Below are 17,595 nucleotides of genomic sequence, written 5' to 3' on the forward strand. Positions count from 1 at the left end.
GGAAAGGGTATAGGATAAAAAGGAAAGGCATCATACAGAGGGATGGGAAAGGGTATAGGATTAAAAGGAAAGGCATCATACAGAGGAGTGGGAAAGGATATAAGAGTTAAAGGAAATCCATCATACAAAGGGAGGGGAAAGGATATAGGATTAAAAGGAAATCCATCATACAGAGTGATGGGAAAGGGCATAGGATTAAAAGGAAAGGCATCATGCAGAAGGGTGGGAAAGTGAATAGGATTAAAAGGAAATTCATCATACAGAGGCATGGGAAAGGGTATAGGATTAAAAGGAAAGGCATCATACAGAGGGGTGGGAAAGGATATAAGAGTTAAAGGAAATCCATCATACAAAGGGATGGGAAAGAGTGTAAAATGCTTTTTTTTGACTACGAAATTTGCACCCTCCAGAAGGATAGTAAAGGTTTATATTATTCGTTTTGAATTTAAAACTAGTCTTTTTCATTTCGAAACTGCAATCATATTAAAAGTTTTGAAATTAAATTTATCATTTTCGGTTTGAAATTTTTTTTTTCGTTTATTTTTTAGAAAAAATCTTTGAAAATAAAAAAAATGTTCGAACAATTTCAAAATAATAGTTTATTAGTTTTCTTAAAAGTTTTTTTTTCATTTTTTATCGTTCAAAATTACTTCTAAAAGAATTGATTTAGAAATATTTGCTTTAGTAAGAAGCAATCCGCTAGTCACATAAATAATATAGAGCACTAACATTTAAAAAAATCAAATTTCGAAAAAAAGGCTAATTCTTTCTTTATAGGGTACCGTTGTGAATAGAACTCGAATGGAGGGTCGCATGAATTTACGTTTACAGTTAGTCCCATAGATAACAGCTAGGACACTAGATGCCGTCTTTTCATGATTTAGCGGTTTTGAATTCACAATTTAACCCTGAGGCAGAATACGTATAATTAGGCCTATGCTTCTGCCTCATGTGAACGAAAAACCCCTAAATTTTGAAAAGACAACATCTAGTGTCCAATCTGTTATTTGATTTAATCCTTGCTATCCATTAAACCTTAACTCATAAAAAAATTATAGTGAAAAAACCTAGTTTTGATAGACTATATCACGAAAACTATATTTACTTAAGCTTAAACATTTATATAAAACGAAAATTTGTAAAACAGAGAATCTATATGTTACCTTTAGCCGGCCAAACGGCTGGACCGAATGGGCTGAATCTTTTTTTCTTCAAAATTGAAATTTGTTTTCCTATTTTTTTTTGAATTTGCCTGGCACTTCAGCTAGTCTTTCAAAAAATTGATTTTTTAAATTTTTAAAATTTAAATTTTTTTCCACGGGCAATACTCTTCATTTTTTTCAGACATAGAAAACTAAAGTTTTATAAAACTTTTTATTTAATGAATAATGATTATTATATGTTCACACGAAAGCTGAATAAATATCTTTACAAGAAATATAAACTTAAATAGATAAGACAGTAAAATCACTTTGAAACTGTATTATATTTATTGTTGTAGTTTTTATGGATCTAGTATTTGGGACTTTTGAGTTCCCAATGTGTTTCAAAATTGTATACTTTAATTGGACTGATAACTTTAATAGTTTGGGTGCTATGGAGGGTGAAAAAAGGCCTAAAAAGGGTCAAAAATATGAGAAATATATTTTTTGTTTGTTTAAAACAAATATCAAAGTGTGACACATGTTTCTACTTGCATTTTTAAGGGCTTTTCATAAATATAGTTTTTAGATCTGTAGCTTTAGTCACAAAAAAGTTATTTTAGATTTTTTCCTCACAGGCCTGACTTTTTTTCCTTACCTTACCCTTTAAGTAAAAAAAATATTTTTAACAAAAAATCCTTTAAATTACCACTCATTAAAAGTCACAAAATGTTACGGTGATAGTGTCAAAAATGAGAGTGCCAAGACAAAAAACTCGGGGGGGGGGGGCGCCAAACTCCCCCCGCCTGTTAAGGGTCAAGAAACAAATGAAATATTTTGATGTTACATTGGACCATGCATGGAAAGTTCCGGTTTTGCAAGAACTTTTAAATACAATGCAAGAACACATAATTTATATCAATATCGCCTATTTGTTTATAATTTTGCATATTTTTCTAATTTCTTTTGTATATTCAAATTATTTTAACAAATTTAAACTACTCCATTTATAAATTGTGTGTGAACAAATCTTTATAATTTTAAAGATCAATAGTAGAGAAAATGCGTCATGGTATGTCATGATGTTGTGTACATTTATGTACGCCTAATCCCCGTTTACGTCTATGCAAAATTATAACCAAAAAATGCGCAATTCATTTTCGCAGAGTAACCGCAAAAGAAAAAACGGTTTTAAGCAAAGAGAATGGAATATATATTAGAGGGGAATTTACAGAATCGTTCGGTATGAAAGTAAATTCCCCTCTAATATATATTCTATTCTCTTTGGTTTTACGAAACAAAAGCAATGATATATATACAAAGAGAATAGAATATATTTTATTCTCTTTGTATATAATTGATACATGATGAGACAAATGTTTTGCGGGTGCCGATGTAAATCGGCATGCCATCGTTGCATTGCAAGTCATATGAAATTACTCTTACACCTGTATTCTTACGTCACAAGTGTCACTTAAGTTTTCGTGTCCAACACAATTTTTAAAAATATAGTGACAATTTTGGGATAAAGTGCTTATCTTGCAATAAAATAAGTGCAACTTTATGTGTTATTTATTTTCTGTTTTTACACTTCATATTTAATCTTGAAAAACGTGTAAACTAACGTGAGAAAATTTCGTTTTCCTTGTTATATTTGACACTTGTGACATAGTGTATAATTGGTCCATTTCTCTGTTGCCACCTATTGTACTTGATAATCTATTTGCTTTCAGTAAGAAGATTCAACTAAAAGCGTATCTTGTCACTCAAATCAAATAGCTTAAAAGGCAGTTTGAAAATTTTCTTTTTAGCGAAGGTGTAATTCAAGCTTATTGCATGTTTGCAGTGCTTGCAATGTAGATGATAAGGAAAAGTAATGTTTTCAAAAGAAAGAATACTTCTGCAAGTACATTCAGCAGCTCCCTTCTCCCCATCATTTTAATCTTATTCTTGAGTTTGTCGATGTAAGAGAGGTCCTTCTCCACTGCTTGCTTCAGTTTTCTAGTCCATAGCGGCTAAATATACATAATATTAAATGATTTTTGCATAGATAATAGGCAAATAATCATTTTGTATTTTTAATCTTGGCAATTTTCTTGCATATTTTTTTTGCTGAAGATTGTGAAAAGTAACACTATTATTGAAAAACTTTTTAATGAAGTGGCCTGTTTTTCTTTAAAAGTTATTTAGCAAGTATAAATCGTAATTTTTCTTCACACTTCATTAAACTTCAACAAACGTCGTGGGGTTTTATTTATGTAATTCCCAAATATTTGTTAGTTAAATTAGTTGTCATCAGATTTCTATTTCACCAAAACCTTCATCGATGTAAGATCGGTAAATTTTCTCAGATGAAAAGTGAGTTTAAATTAGTCCAAGGCCCTAATTAAAGAAACTGAGCTGCGGCTCAAATATGAGACCCAGTTGAAATATCCTTGGTTCCACTTTTAATTGTATTAAGTGTTTCGAGATTTGAACCGGCGCTTAATTAGAACCAGTTTTTGCCGGACCAGCAACGCGGTTTAAATTCTTTAAATTCAACCTCTGTACATTTAAAAGTTTTTAACTCCGAACAAACCCCAAAAATCTTTAAGTCCTTCCTTACCGTGTTTTCCACATTTTCGATGAAGATGTGAATGATGGTTATCAGGAACACACTAAATTTTTTTTAAAAAAATAATTCTTATTATTATTAGATAAATAAAGATTGAATTTTTGGTAGATTAGACACAATCTTTTAAATATTTGAAGAATAAGATTGCTTACCATCAAAAAAAAGTTTTGTTTTGTTAAACTAACCTGGCGTTAAACCATACAAACCAAATATCATTTTGTTAAACTAACCTGGCGATAAACCNGTTTTTTCACAATACATTCCGTACAGATCTTCAGGAGAAACTCAGAAATACGCAGGGGCGACAAACAGACTTTCTACACGCAGCATGGCTCGCGTAACACCAAATATCATTTTGTTAAACTAACCTGGCGATAAACCATACAAACCAAATATAATTTTGTTAAACTAACCTGGCGATAAACCAAACAAACCAAATATCAATCATGATAAGTCCAGAGGTCGGTGGAACGTTCTCCTTTAAAAAAAAATAACAAAAAAAGTCAAATCAATCTTAAAACTGGTTGGATTTTGGATAGAATAAATTTATGGCCGGAAAAATAAGGATATCTCATTCAATCACAGGTTCACAGGATACCGTTGTTAATCGGATATCCCATCGCTCTAAAGGGATTGTGTGCCTAAAAGACGAACATTTCATTTGAAATTGAAAGAATTTAAGAAAATAAATGTTCGGGTTTCTAATACAAACTAACTAACTAAATGAATAACTAGTTAACTTACTACATAACTAAATGAATATATATGATTTATTAACTAACTTTACTGTCATTGTTAACTAAAGATTTATATGATAATGCATTTTATGGCAATTCTTTAAATATTATTGTTTTACCTTACTGGTGCTGAGCAATGCCGCCATAACTAGAAGTGCAGTGAGTGCCCCCATAAAACGATCCGTAAAGTTATCAACCTTTAAAAGTTTCGGCATTACATTTTAATTCAGAGCTTTTAATTGGTTTCATCTTCTATATATAAACTTTGCTTCTCTGTCTGTTTGTTTGTGACCGATAAACGTCAAAACTGCTGATCTGATCGGGCACAAATTGTTTGTGGGACCTCTCATGACCCCATGGTAAGGTTTAAGGAATATTAAAATTGGAAAACAAATTCCTGAAAATATTTTGATTTTTTTTGTTGAAAATGCGCCAATTCGAAAAGAAAATTCCGCCAAAATTTAAAATTTGTTTAAAAGTGGCAGAGTTTAGAGCAACAGTAAAAAGCTAAAATTATTTTTCGCAAGCAGGTGTTTTAAATTTGAAAAGATTTACCGTAATGAAGAATGATAGATAAGCCAGAATCCAGAGAATAAAGGTTTGCAAGAATATTGAGAGCATGAGCTGTGAGTATAGTCGGACTAGATTGATCTTGATGTGAAATAGACTTTTTCTTCCAAATACCTCAGCCTCCCAACTTAATAATTTTTGAATACTTACAAATTTTACAATACCTTCAAATCATAGCCAAATGTTTTTTTTTTAAAAACTATGGAATAAAAATCTTCCAGAACAGAATTCAGAATATCTAAAGTATATGCTTTGGCCTGTCTAAACATGCCTTAATAACAAAAAAGTATTTTCTTTTAACTACTTATTCCTTTTTCCTCCCAAGGCAATGCCAAATTCACAAGGTTACCCTTAAAAGCTTTGTCTGATCAAGTATGAATTAGATATAAACGTTTATAATTTTAAAAATAGATCATTTTCAGCTGTGGATTCTTTATACAAAAATGACTTTCACACTGCAGGAAAACACTTAGAAATTAAACACTTTTAACCCCTGAAAAACCGTAATATCTTCCATATTATTGATAAGATAAAGTTGCGGGTGCTGTTGTGAATCAGACATTGTCCTCTTTGAACAGAGAGTCCATTAAAATACCACTTCCCTACACAGTCCCTTTATAGCTCACCAAGCTATAATTATACCTGATTTCACCAAGCTATAATTACCTGATTTCACCAAGCTATGATTACCTGATTTCACCAAGCTATAATTATACCTGATTTCACCAAGAAGCTATGATTACCTGATTTCACCAAGCTATAATTACCTGATTTCACCAAGCTATAATTACCTGATTTCACCATGCTATAATTACCTGATTTCACCAAGCTATGATTACCTGATTTCACCAAGCTATGATTACCTGATTTCACCAAGCTATAATTACCTGATTTCACCAAGCTGAAAAAGTTTGAGATTCTTTGATCCTTGGTACTCAACCGGCAGGAAATCTTCTGATGGAACCAGACGGATTGAATTGTCACCTTGGGTTCTAATCATTAGAAATAAGTGTTTATAGGGTTAATCAGGAAATTTGAGAACAGGAAGACGACTTATTAAATCAAGTTATAATTTTAAAAAGTCCAATGGGTGTGAGACACAACAACTATCTGAATAAAGGATTGGGAATGAAAAGTTTGAAATGTGTATTAAATTAATGGAAACCAGATTCAATGTTTTCTCCCTTGTTTATTCTTTGCCGCTAATTTTTCATGTTGATCTCTAATTTTATTATGAGATTTAAATACATAGACCGTGATTGGATTAGATGCTACCTGACAATTGAATCAGAGGCAGAATTTAAAGAATTTGGGCAGCGGCTTAGATTTGAGACGCAGCTCAAATATGGTTGGTTCCGCTTAAAAGTGTATTAAATTTTTCAAGATTTAGACCGGCGATCAATTAAAACCAGTTTTTGGCGGATTTGAGACGCGGCTCAAATTCAATAAATCTGGACTCAGGGGTGATATTTTTTAGTTATATATTTAAATAAGGAAAAAAACACTAATATTTTTAATGTGTTTATGAGGAATAAACATATTCAAATTTTTTTTTTTCTGCTCAGGAAAATATTTCAAACTACCTTATAGCGATGGTGACTTGACAGCTTTGCTTATCAAATGGAAAGTTAAAAATATCCATTTCACAAAAGAAAGTTGCCTTAAGTGAAAATAATGTTAAAGTTTATTTTTTCATTTTTATTTTTATGATAAACAACAGAAATAAGTACAAAATTTTCAAATATATTTGGTATAAAATCGACTTACCCATTCTGCTATAAGCAACGTTCTGTTAACCCTATTCCGGCTGGGGAGGGGAGGTGGTTCCCTGGGCCACCCCACCCCCCGACGTTTTTCGGAGATAACTCAAAAATTATTGGTCTGAAGCTGTTCAAAGCTTAATCAGGGCTTTTATACCAAATGCCTGAGTCTTCAGGCATTCTGCCTGAATACCTTATTTTAAATTTCCCCAAATAAATCTATCTTCAGACCATGTACTTCCAGTCATTTGATTTCTACATTTTGATGCTCTTTGGAAAGCCTTGAACGAAAGGTAGCAGATTGCACAAAAATATATTTTTACACAGATGTCTTTAAAACGAATTTGCAATTTTTCAGTTTTCCTTGAATGCAAATTTAGTTTTTGAAAACATTGCAATCATTTTTAAATATTCAAATTTGCTGTGTCAAAAGCTTTTCAAAAATGTATAATTTATTATATTTCGCTAATTTTTTTGTTTTTGCAAATATTTCGCCTAATAACTTGATATTACAATAAATATTTAAAATTTTGCAAAGTACATTTTTTGGCAGATTATTGCCCAAGTGCTTGCAAAAAATATATCAAATGTTATAGATTTAACAATAAGGAAATATTCAGACTATTTTGGGTGAACCAGACGTCAGCCTAAATAGGGTTAACAAAAGGCCGTTTTTAAAAATAATCGGAAAAATCTGTATGAAAACGGTGAAAACAGCTAATTTTAATTTTGCCGATTTTTAGCTTTTGTGAACACAAAGATAAATTTTGCAAAGTTAGAAATTATGTATTTCTTTAACCTGGAACTTTCTCTCCATAACTAGATAGGCATCTATTCCATTAAATTGAATTGAGTTGACAGAGTCTTCCCTTGAAGGAAGTTTAGGCTCTGATGTAGGGTTAGCTGTCACAGTTGTAATGTCGTCCACCACAGTTGTTCCCAGAATTCCGTTGTAAAAGAAAATGTGATCCAATGGGAGCCACATTTGTTCCCGAGAACTTTCTGCAGATATAAGAATCATACGTTACTTCGATACGGTTAATTTACTGGGTCAAAAAGTTCAGGAAAAAACAGCAATTGTAATTCACAATGGTACTCTGGGACTTAAATGTTGCAAGTTCTCACACAAAAATAGATGTGAAATTTGTCTAATACTTCTATAACAACTATTATAGCTAAATGCAAGACGACTTTTAGACTGAAGTTATGACTTTAAACAGTCCAATGAGCATGGGGCATAGCCATTGAGCAGTGTAAACAGGCAAAATTCACTTAATTAGTGATTTAATCAGTGTCTTATAAACTATTTGCTTTGTAAAAACATTAAATACACAAAAAGTCGTCTTCCTATTCCATAGTTTTCTGGTTATCACTGAAGTACGATGTACATATGAAGGGAAAAAGGCAGAAGTTAGAGAAGTAAAAGCAAAGTCCAAAGCTATGGAACTCTTCAAAGTTCACCCCATGCTTTAATGCAAAATTTCAAAGCAGGCTTAATCTTTGTGTCCTAAAGACTATATAGTGACCTAAATGCATAGTTTTTATTCTGTTTTTTTTCCTTGCAGATATTTTTTCCACATTCAGTCACAAAAAATACTTACAAGCCACTGAGAGAGTAACTTACCTTCAAGTTCTGTTTTTACAATTTTACCGTCTTCGTCCACAGTTGTATCAATACTATCAAGTGTTATCCTTGGGTCTATCCATTGAATTCTAATCTCCACTGTTAACGTTATTGTTAACTCTAGTGTGTCAATCTTATCAAATTGAAGAATTTGCAGGCTAATGTTCAGGGGATTAATCCCCCCTGGTAACTCTGGTGGCATTGCTTTCATATAAGTTTCATCGACTTGAACCATGCTACAATCATGTTCGTCTGATTCATCTAAACACTCCAAGGTTCCATTACATCGGGTAGGTAGTTGGACACATTCTCCAGAGTCACATGTAAAGTACTCTGAAGAACTACAGGCTGAGAGGGTCAGCTGGGTCAACACATCATCTCGTCCACAAGTTGTATCATTCACTTCCCACATATTTCGTCCCAAGGGATGAGCTGAAAAAATTATGTTTCAGAATTGTTAGAAGAGTTGTTGATTAATGATTATGCCAAATAATCAATTTGTTTAATGCACAAAAATAGAGAGTCCATATTTTTTTCAATAGTTTGGCTTTTCTGAAATATGCTCTGACAATAAATGTCACTTATGAACAACACAAGTAAATATATATTTTGTTTAGACATATTTTTATTTAATTTCAGAGTAAAACATATATTCTTTAATTATATTGTATACCTCTAGGTTTCTTATGGGATTTTAATATGCTATTTCCTTCACTAGGGATTCCATTTAGGATTGTCCATTGGGAACTATTTCCCTGAATACTTCCACTCATATACCCAACATAGGACAAACCTTAATACAAGGATACAATTATAATTTTCAGGATTATTATTTAGAATAAATTCAAGATGAAAATTAACGATATTTTTGAAAGATTAAAAAAATGAAATGGGTTGTTCATGAACAATGAGCTGCTGAAATGATGAAAGCCTAGCGCCCTTCTCTAATTATGGAATTAGTCTTTCCATCATTGTAAAAGATACCTTCATCTGTTGGTTCTAAATAGTAGTTCAAAGTGTAGGTTGACTCTAAGCATAGGCCTCTGAGCGAGTAGATAGGGTCAGCGCTAAGTCCACAAACAAAGCACATTCTAACTGAGATACATTCCCGAGTAGAGGCATAGAAGTATCCATCCGTTCTAAGAATGAAGCATGCACTGATGTTATTCGGTGGCCTTACAAAATTTGTGTAGGCAGGGGACTTCTCATCTTTAACATTTAACAGTTCTTTTTTTTCATTTCTTACCAGTCCAATCCATGACAGAACACCTATATTATTAGTTTTAATAATATGGATATCTCAAGAAATATCTAATCGCGGAAACGAAGCTTCATGATTTGTGGTGAAACCCAGACCACTTTACCTCCGGGACTGTATACATAATTTCAAGTTAACTTCAATGCAAAGATGGCAATGTCCAATTTACCCTTAAAGCTTTTTTATGACTAAGTATAGATAAGATATTCAATGTTTTTTTTAACTGTTCATTTGGTTCTCTGCAAAAGTGACATATTTCTTGCAAGAAATTATAAAAAAATGACACTGTCAGAAAATCCACGTTATCTTCCATTTTTTACTAGATTAAGATTACAAGGGTACAGTTGTAAAAGAGGCATTGCCATCCTTGCATGGAGGGTTGCTTGAATTAACGCTTACAGTCCCTTTAAAGCAAGGTTATAATGCAAGGACAGTTATTTCGGAGGTCTATGCATCTTTTGTACTGCAGTGTACTGTCTCTGGGCAATAATGTAAACACAAGACGGACGTCGAAGCCTGACATGGGATCCATCATTCACATAAAATGTCAATGAAATATTCTGGTCATAGGAAACTATTATGTCAATTATCAAAACTATCAAAACTCAATACTTTTAACCTCCCTGGATACTAAACAAACACTGATGATGAATCTTGTTTACAAAGTCTGTCCAAAGAGAACTGGTTTCAATATGTACGCAGAGTATACGCAACTGAAATTAACTTTCCTTGCATTATAACCTTCCTTTAAAGAGAAATTAAATGTACCTTCGGTGTGTCCAATATTGGGAATCACACATTCGTCATTTTTCTCTTTAAGCATTGATAAAAATTGTTGGTTCTTTTCCTCCGAGCTTGGAGAATATAGATACCCATCGTGAATCTTGCAAAAAGTAATTGCTTCATGAAACAGCATTTTTTCCGTAACCATAAATAATTTTTCAAAAGGTGCACAGAACTCTTCAAGTTTTATGTTCTGAGGTGTTGTATTGATAAAATCACAATTGCCAACCTCCCATTTGGCAATATTTCCCTGATGTTTGGTTTTACACTTGGCCATTTCACCGACCATCTCCATGGATATCTCAGAGTCCCAAACATTAAATTCTGATACTCGTCCTCTCAGGGTCTGTTTTGGATTGAAATCTCCTTCCCACGAGTCAGGTTCTTGTCCGAGCATCATTTCAAAAGTCTCACTTTTGAACTCCTTCACAAAATCAAATGCTTGAGAGGGCAACCCAAATTCAGAAGAAAGTTCTCCGTTGACATAGATTTTGCCTTTGTTTTCAGAGTATACCAGACAAATGTGATCCCACCTCCGTTGACCAAGTTTGCTGAAAATTTCGATTTTAAAGTATTATCTGTTGATTAAAGTATATAATATTATTATATTTATATATGTAGAGTGTGTATACAGACCAATTTAATTTATTAAGTGATTTTATCAGTTACTGTTTAAACTATTTGATTTGTATCAACATCAAATAGACTTAAGGATTGCTATATATGTCGTCTTCCGTTTCCACATGAAATTTTCTTGAGACATGACAGCTGCAGAATTTATATTTCATGATAATTCACAGTAGTAACTTTAATTACAGCTAAATCAGGCGCACATTCTATTATTATATAGATATTATCACTTGCTGGTTTTAACTTTTACTTAAGTTTAAGATGTTTCTAACTTTTTTTCCAGAACCTTTCTCAGGAAAATTCCGTCACGACTTTTCCATAAAACTGGAATTTTTCGAAACAATATTACAGAATGTTCTGGAATTTCAGAATTTCCGGATAACGGATAAAAAAGTTGTTCCAGAATATCATCTGGAATTATGGAATAACGGAACTTTTTTCATATTGGAAATGGAAAAAAATTCCGGATCATTTCCGGCCCTATGTAAACCATAACCTTGAATTCTGACTAAAAGGAAAAAGAAAAGTTTGGAAAAATTGATTGCTCTAAGTTTAAGAAAAATTGATTGCTCTAAGTTGAAGAAAAATTGATTGCTCTAAGTTGAAGAAAAATTGATTGCTCTAAGTTGAAGAAAAATTGATTGCTGTAAGTTGAAGAAAAATTGATTGCTCTAAGTTGAATTTTTTTTTTCAAATTTAGAAAAGTGAAGATTATTCCTGAAATTTGTATATCTAGAAATAGTAATTACAGTAAACCCCCAAAGAATTAACAAAGTTACTGACATTGCAACCTGAGACTGGATTTATCCTAGACTGCATTTAATTTTTCCTCAACATTTCACTAATTTTCACCTTTCCATGTCCACTTTTGCTTCATCTACATCGATGCCTATTTTTACATTACGTCCATCATGTCCATCTTCAGTATCAGCATAGGAGTAAATACCAAAGGCTGGGAAGGAAGGAACCTCTTTAGAGACGATGTATAGGGTTGCATACGCACTATTATTGTTAATATTTGCCTAAGTACACATTTTAAACGTTTTCTTTTATAATTCTAGTCAGATTTTCGTGGAACCTTTTCAGATTCCAAACCTGAAAATTTGTTTAAAAAGGAAGCAAGGTATTGCCCAATGCCTATTACTACTCCCAAGTCCTTTAAAAAGCATTCTGTATTTCAGAGATTAAAAAAAAAGCATTCTTAATTACAGAGGTTGAAAAAAAGGAGAACCAATCAATTGGCAATTTAGTTCTGGTCTAGTATTCTATAACACAGACGACTATATTTATATTGCAAAGATTTTCTGAAAAATTAGTTTAACTTAGTCGATAGACAAATTTTGTAAATTTCCTAATTGCTTCATTTTGAAACTTGCTGTACACCCAGAAACAAATGGAAAAGCTGTTGAAATTTACATCAGTCCACGGCACTAATGGTCTCACCACCACCCGATCTGTTATACCAGTTTCATCCTCCTTGGAAAGGGAAAGTATACATTAAAACAATAGTTATTTAAAGGGAGTGTAGCAAAATATGAGTGGGGGAAAAGGCTTACGGCGAAAAATTATTGATGGTGATCACTACTTATTTTACTTTTATCTGTTGCGTCTAAAAGGAAAAATTGTTAAAAACAACTTATACCAAAGAACGTAGCGTCCACAAAAATTCAGAAATTGCAAATTCGACTCGGATCATAAAAAAAATGATTTCAATTCCAAACAAATCATTCAGATATAACAACCTATAATCAATAATAATTTTTCGACATATTTGTACATAGTCATATTTCATAATATTTTTTTACTTGTTTTATATACGATGCACTTTAAACAACGATTTGTTTTTGTCGCTAGGTGTCGTTGGAGTCTATTCCACACGGAACTCCAGATGCATTGAGAGCAGAGATACCTAGCGGCAAAATAAACGTCCTTTAAAGTATATTGTATATAAAACAAGTAAAAAATATTATGAAATATCAGCTTTATTCGAATGTGTCGAAAAATTATCGTTGATTATGGATTGTAATAACTAAATGATTTGGTTAATCCCAGTCGAATGTTGCACAGGTTGTGTAGCTGGAGCAGTTCTATTCAGGATAGTTTTGTGCATGCTAGGAATTGGAATTCTCTTATGTTCACCTTGTGACAAATCTTTATCCAAAATATTAAATTTTGTTCCACAAATAGGATTTGCATATTTTTCTGTGTGAGCCGAAACTAGCAACTATAAAACTCAAGCTTCTAATGGTCAAACGGAAAGATACATGCATAACATCTGAAGGATGTGAGGGATCAACAAAATATACACCCCTTACCTGAATTGAAACATAAAATGTGTCAGACGCGTTGAGGGAATGGTATTGCAAAAGCAGTAACCATACATATAATATAAGACATTTCATTTTTTTCATGTTTTCTGAGAATAAAGTTTTTTTCAAGATGTACTTAATTATTCAAATTTTAAACATATGTAAACGTAAAAACATATAAACAAATAATAAAAGATTTATTTTATGGAAAAACATTTAAATCTATGAAAACTTAAAGAATAAAGGAGTTTTGGACGTTTCTGAAAATTTGTTGTGAACTAAATCACATCAAACCCCATTAAAACTCCAAAATGTCTCTGAATGTCCAAACTTGCTGTCAAAAATAGTCACAACATTTTGATAGAAAACAGGGGGCAAAATATAATTGGTTAAAGGAGTTTCAACCAGATGTCGGCTTCAGATGTTTTTGAAACCACAGGTTTCTGTGGAGTACGGGAATCGAACCCGTGAACACCAGCCTGGACACCAATCCAGTTACTGGCTGTGGACAAGTGTGCTTAACTTCAGTGATCTAACGAGAATTTATGGTTAGAAGATGTATTATCAAGTGTTTGTCTTTTTACTCTCTTTTTTGATCCACAAAGGTATCCATATTAACTTTTGTCTGGGCAAAGTTGACGTAGTTACCGTGCAATTTCATCCCAAAGGGTCCCTCGATATTATGCCTAAATGATCTTTTAAAGTTTTTTTTAAATAGATGAAGTCTAATTAAAATATGTGCCTGAATACGTTAAGACCTGTTTCTTTTAATTAAAAAAATTTACTCGAAATTTAAAAGTTGGGATTAGGGAAAAGACAATTGGAGTTTGTTACAAAGACTCAATTCCTATGCGATGATTTTTCGAGATGAATTTGTTTTAGCTTGGCAAACTTGTTTTCTGGAGACGTCAATCTAATTTTTTCATTCATATTTCTTTGAGGTTTAGTGCTTTCTTTGAAGATTGAAGGAAACTGCACACCTGCCTCAAAAATCCAATTTTCTAATCCCTTTATCAAAGAAGCTTGTTGTTTTAATTAAATTCTGCTTGAAAAGTTACATTTTGAAATATTAATATATTAATTATGTTATACAAAATACAATTGAAAAGTTGGAGTTTAGGGAGAGTAATCAATGCTTTTATGTTGATTTTTCTAATTGAATTAGAATATCAAATAATTCTTTCATTTTTATCCAAAACATTAAAAATTAGGTATGTTTTTTTTATTCAAAGATTTTTATAAAATTTATTAAAATTTCATGTAAAACTGGAAAATTAATTTTTGCATTCATTTGCCAAAGCATGCAATGTTTAACTGCACAAGCTTAATGGTCAAATTTAGCTTTCTACGTTTAATGTTTGTAGTAACGGATATGAAGTACACCACCATTCATTACAGTGAACAATTAAACATTTAAAACGGAAGATTTAATTCAAATCCAATTTTTAGAATAATAGAAATTATTTTGTAAACTTTGTCTGCTGGGGGTTTTGACAATATCATAAAAAGTATTTAATTAGAACTTTTAATCTATACATTTTATTGGTTTGCACTGTATGTATCCAATAAGTGTTCAAAAGGCTAAGGAATATTTTTGTATCTCCATCTTGGTGATGCAAGATCGAAGTTACCCAAAAAGATTGGCCCCGAGTCTAAAACTAAAGAATGCGCGAATTTTAAGTTCGAGGTTAAAAGTTCTGTAAAATAATGAATAGCTACTTAAATATTATACTTTCTCAATTTAAATATTTAACCTCACGGTTAAAGTTCAGGTTTAAATTAAGTCAGAAGTGGCATTTAACCATGAACTTAAAATTTAAGTCAAAACTTTTCGTTCTTTAGTTTTGGACTCCGGTTGGTTTAGTCATTTTGACGTTTATTGGATACTAGTTACATGGACAGGAGTACCCGCGGCATTGCCAAGGTTTTAAAATAATAAAGGGGCTGTAAGCGTATGTTCAAGTAAACCTACATGCAAAGATGGCGATGCCCGGTTTACAAAGGTACCCTTTAAACCTTTGACTGTTTATTGAGTAAATAGAGTTCTTTGTTAAAATATCCAGAAATTCCCTTGGATCCCTCTAAAACGTACGCTGCGTACAGTGTGATCTCGACACAGCTGAGCCCATTCTCTTCATAATAATGTTTGAACAGTGGTCGTGAAGTTCACGTACTTTCGGGGATGATAGTTTGGCCGCTAGATGTCTCACGTAAAATTCTTATCTGATAGATAGATAATTCATACGAGAGACATCTGACGGCCAAACTATCGTCCCCTAAAGTACGTGAACTACATGACCACTATCTATAGAGAGAACGGGCTCTGATGCGCTACTTGTGTAACTTTACATTACCTGATATCTTAAATTAAAAACAGTATCCGAAAATTCGACAGAATATAGTTTTTTTTTCTGCAAATTCTAAAAACTAATATTCATAATTTTAAAACTTGAAGCAAAGTGTTTCACAATTAAAATAATTCCAACAACATTGATCAGTCGAAGGTTTTCAGGATACCGTTGTGAATCGGGCATTGTTATCTTTCAATTGATGGTCAATTGAAATTACGCTTACAGTCCCTTTAAAACATTTCGAATGTTTTGGCCTAGTTCACTCTCATGGTATCCATGGGTTTCCTTAAACAATTTTAGCCAATTTGTTGTGGGACAGTTAAATATATATATTATATATAATATATTTGAATATGAGCTGAAAATTACATTGGAACTCAAAGAAAAATTCAACATTCTACAAACTGTTTGCAGATATTATGTTTTATGATAAAAAAATATTTAAATAAAGTGAAAAAAGAATGCAAAAATGTTTTTATTATAGATTTCTTTAAGATAGCTGAAACAAAATAGTCAGTGCAATATTTTTCAAATGTATTAAAAAGAATATTTCTAATAAAACATTTTATCATTTAGGGTTTCCGAATTTTCGTTCAATCTCTTTGACGAAAATTTCGTTCAGGAAATGAAAAAGTAAACTAAAACGAAAATTTTCGTTCATTTTCGGAAAAATTTTCGTTTAAATTTTTTGCGAAATTCGCTAAATTTGTTCGAAATCATAAGTTTTTTCGCAAAAATTCTCAACAACAGCAAAGGATTTTAAATAAGTTCAAAAAGTATGCCAGAAAAATGCTTTAAAATAATTATTTTTAACTTTGAAAAATATTAACATATGACACATGATATCACATTTTTTAAGAGCTTTTCAAATGTATAAATTTTTGCCCTGTATCTTAATAAATAAAAAAGTTATGAAGCAATTCTGATTTTTTTGAAACACTGACCCCCGTTTGACTGTCCTCCACCTCCTGCCATATGGATTCAAAAAAAATTGTCACCATTTTTTTGCACAACCATGGATGTTGAAAAAGTGAAGAAGTTTTTAAGTTATTTAGAAAAAACCAAAGAAGGGGGGTGGTGAAAAACACTCCCCCCCAGCAGTGATAGGGTTAAATATTTTCAGGTTGTCATTACAGTCTCATCCTTTGTGTTGGTAACCCTGTATATTCAAGATTCAACACACCAACAGATGTGAAAATATAAATGCAGAAAATCACTGATAAACAATTTATTTTATCAGTTTTTAAACATACGATTTTTAAAATCTATTTTTAACAAACGAAAATTGAACTAAAATTTCGCAAAAATAGACAAAATTTTCGCGAAAATGAGGTCGAAAAATTCGTCGAAAGTACATCAAAATTCGCGAAAATTTTGAACGAAAATTAACAAATTTCGTTCGTTCATTTTCGCGAATTTCGTTCCACGAAAATTTCGTTGGAAATCCTAACTGTGATTATTATAAATCCTACCTATAATAATCTCAGTAGATTTTTAATATTTTATTTTGTAACCGTTTATGCATATTGACGAAAACTTTCTTTAATCATACCTCGTTTATAAACTTCGCTAACCCGATTATTTCCTCACTTTGTGGATATAGGATAGGATAAGATATATGTGTTTATTATAAATAGTAAAAACACATAAAAGGACATTTAATCAAGTTATACATATATAATATATACAATATATAATTACGAACTTGAAAACGGGGGCAAAAACTTGGTCATTAACAATAATTGGGTTAACCTGAAAACCCTATATATTATTTACAAGCGGAAATAAACTTTCAAAAAATTTAGTTTCAACTGGTC

The 17,595-nt window shown here is 31.9% G+C and overlaps 1 protein-coding gene across 2 annotated transcripts; it reads right to left on the reverse strand.

The window, feature by feature from the left end:
• Positions 1 to 2,795: 2,795 nt before the first annotated feature.
• On the reverse strand, positions 2,796 to 13,530 carry LOC111706994 (uncharacterized). 2 transcript variants are annotated; one of them, XM_023479960.1, is made up of 15 exons: positions 13,434 to 13,530; positions 12,470 to 12,594; positions 11,971 to 12,120; positions 10,474 to 11,039; positions 9,432 to 9,716; positions 9,121 to 9,240; positions 8,448 to 8,879; positions 7,623 to 7,825; positions 6,647 to 6,723; positions 5,951 to 6,055; positions 5,049 to 5,190; positions 4,613 to 4,690; positions 4,170 to 4,234; positions 3,748 to 3,799; positions 2,796 to 3,157 (listed from the first exon to the last, which is right to left on the reverse strand). In XM_023479960.1, the coding sequence occupies exons 1-15, from the start codon at positions 13,527 to 13,529 to the stop codon at positions 2,972 to 2,974; spliced, it is 2,682 nt and encodes an 893-aa protein (XP_023335728.1). In that variant the 5' UTR covers position 13,530; the 3' UTR covers positions 2,796 to 2,971. The 2 variants fall into 2 exon arrangements, with proteins under 2 accessions (XP_023335728.1, XP_023335729.1); XM_023479961.1 differs by lacking the exons at positions 2,796 to 3,157; positions 3,748 to 3,799; positions 5,049 to 5,190.
• Positions 13,531 to 17,595: the final 4,065 nt, after the last annotated feature.

Source organism: Eurytemora carolleeae, unplaced genomic scaffold (genome assembly GCF_000591075.1).
Source record: "Eurytemora carolleeae unplaced genomic scaffold, Eaff_2.0 scaffold143, whole genome shotgun sequence".
Classification (NCBI taxonomy): domain Eukaryota; kingdom Metazoa; phylum Arthropoda; class Copepoda; order Calanoida; family Temoridae; genus Eurytemora; species Eurytemora carolleeae.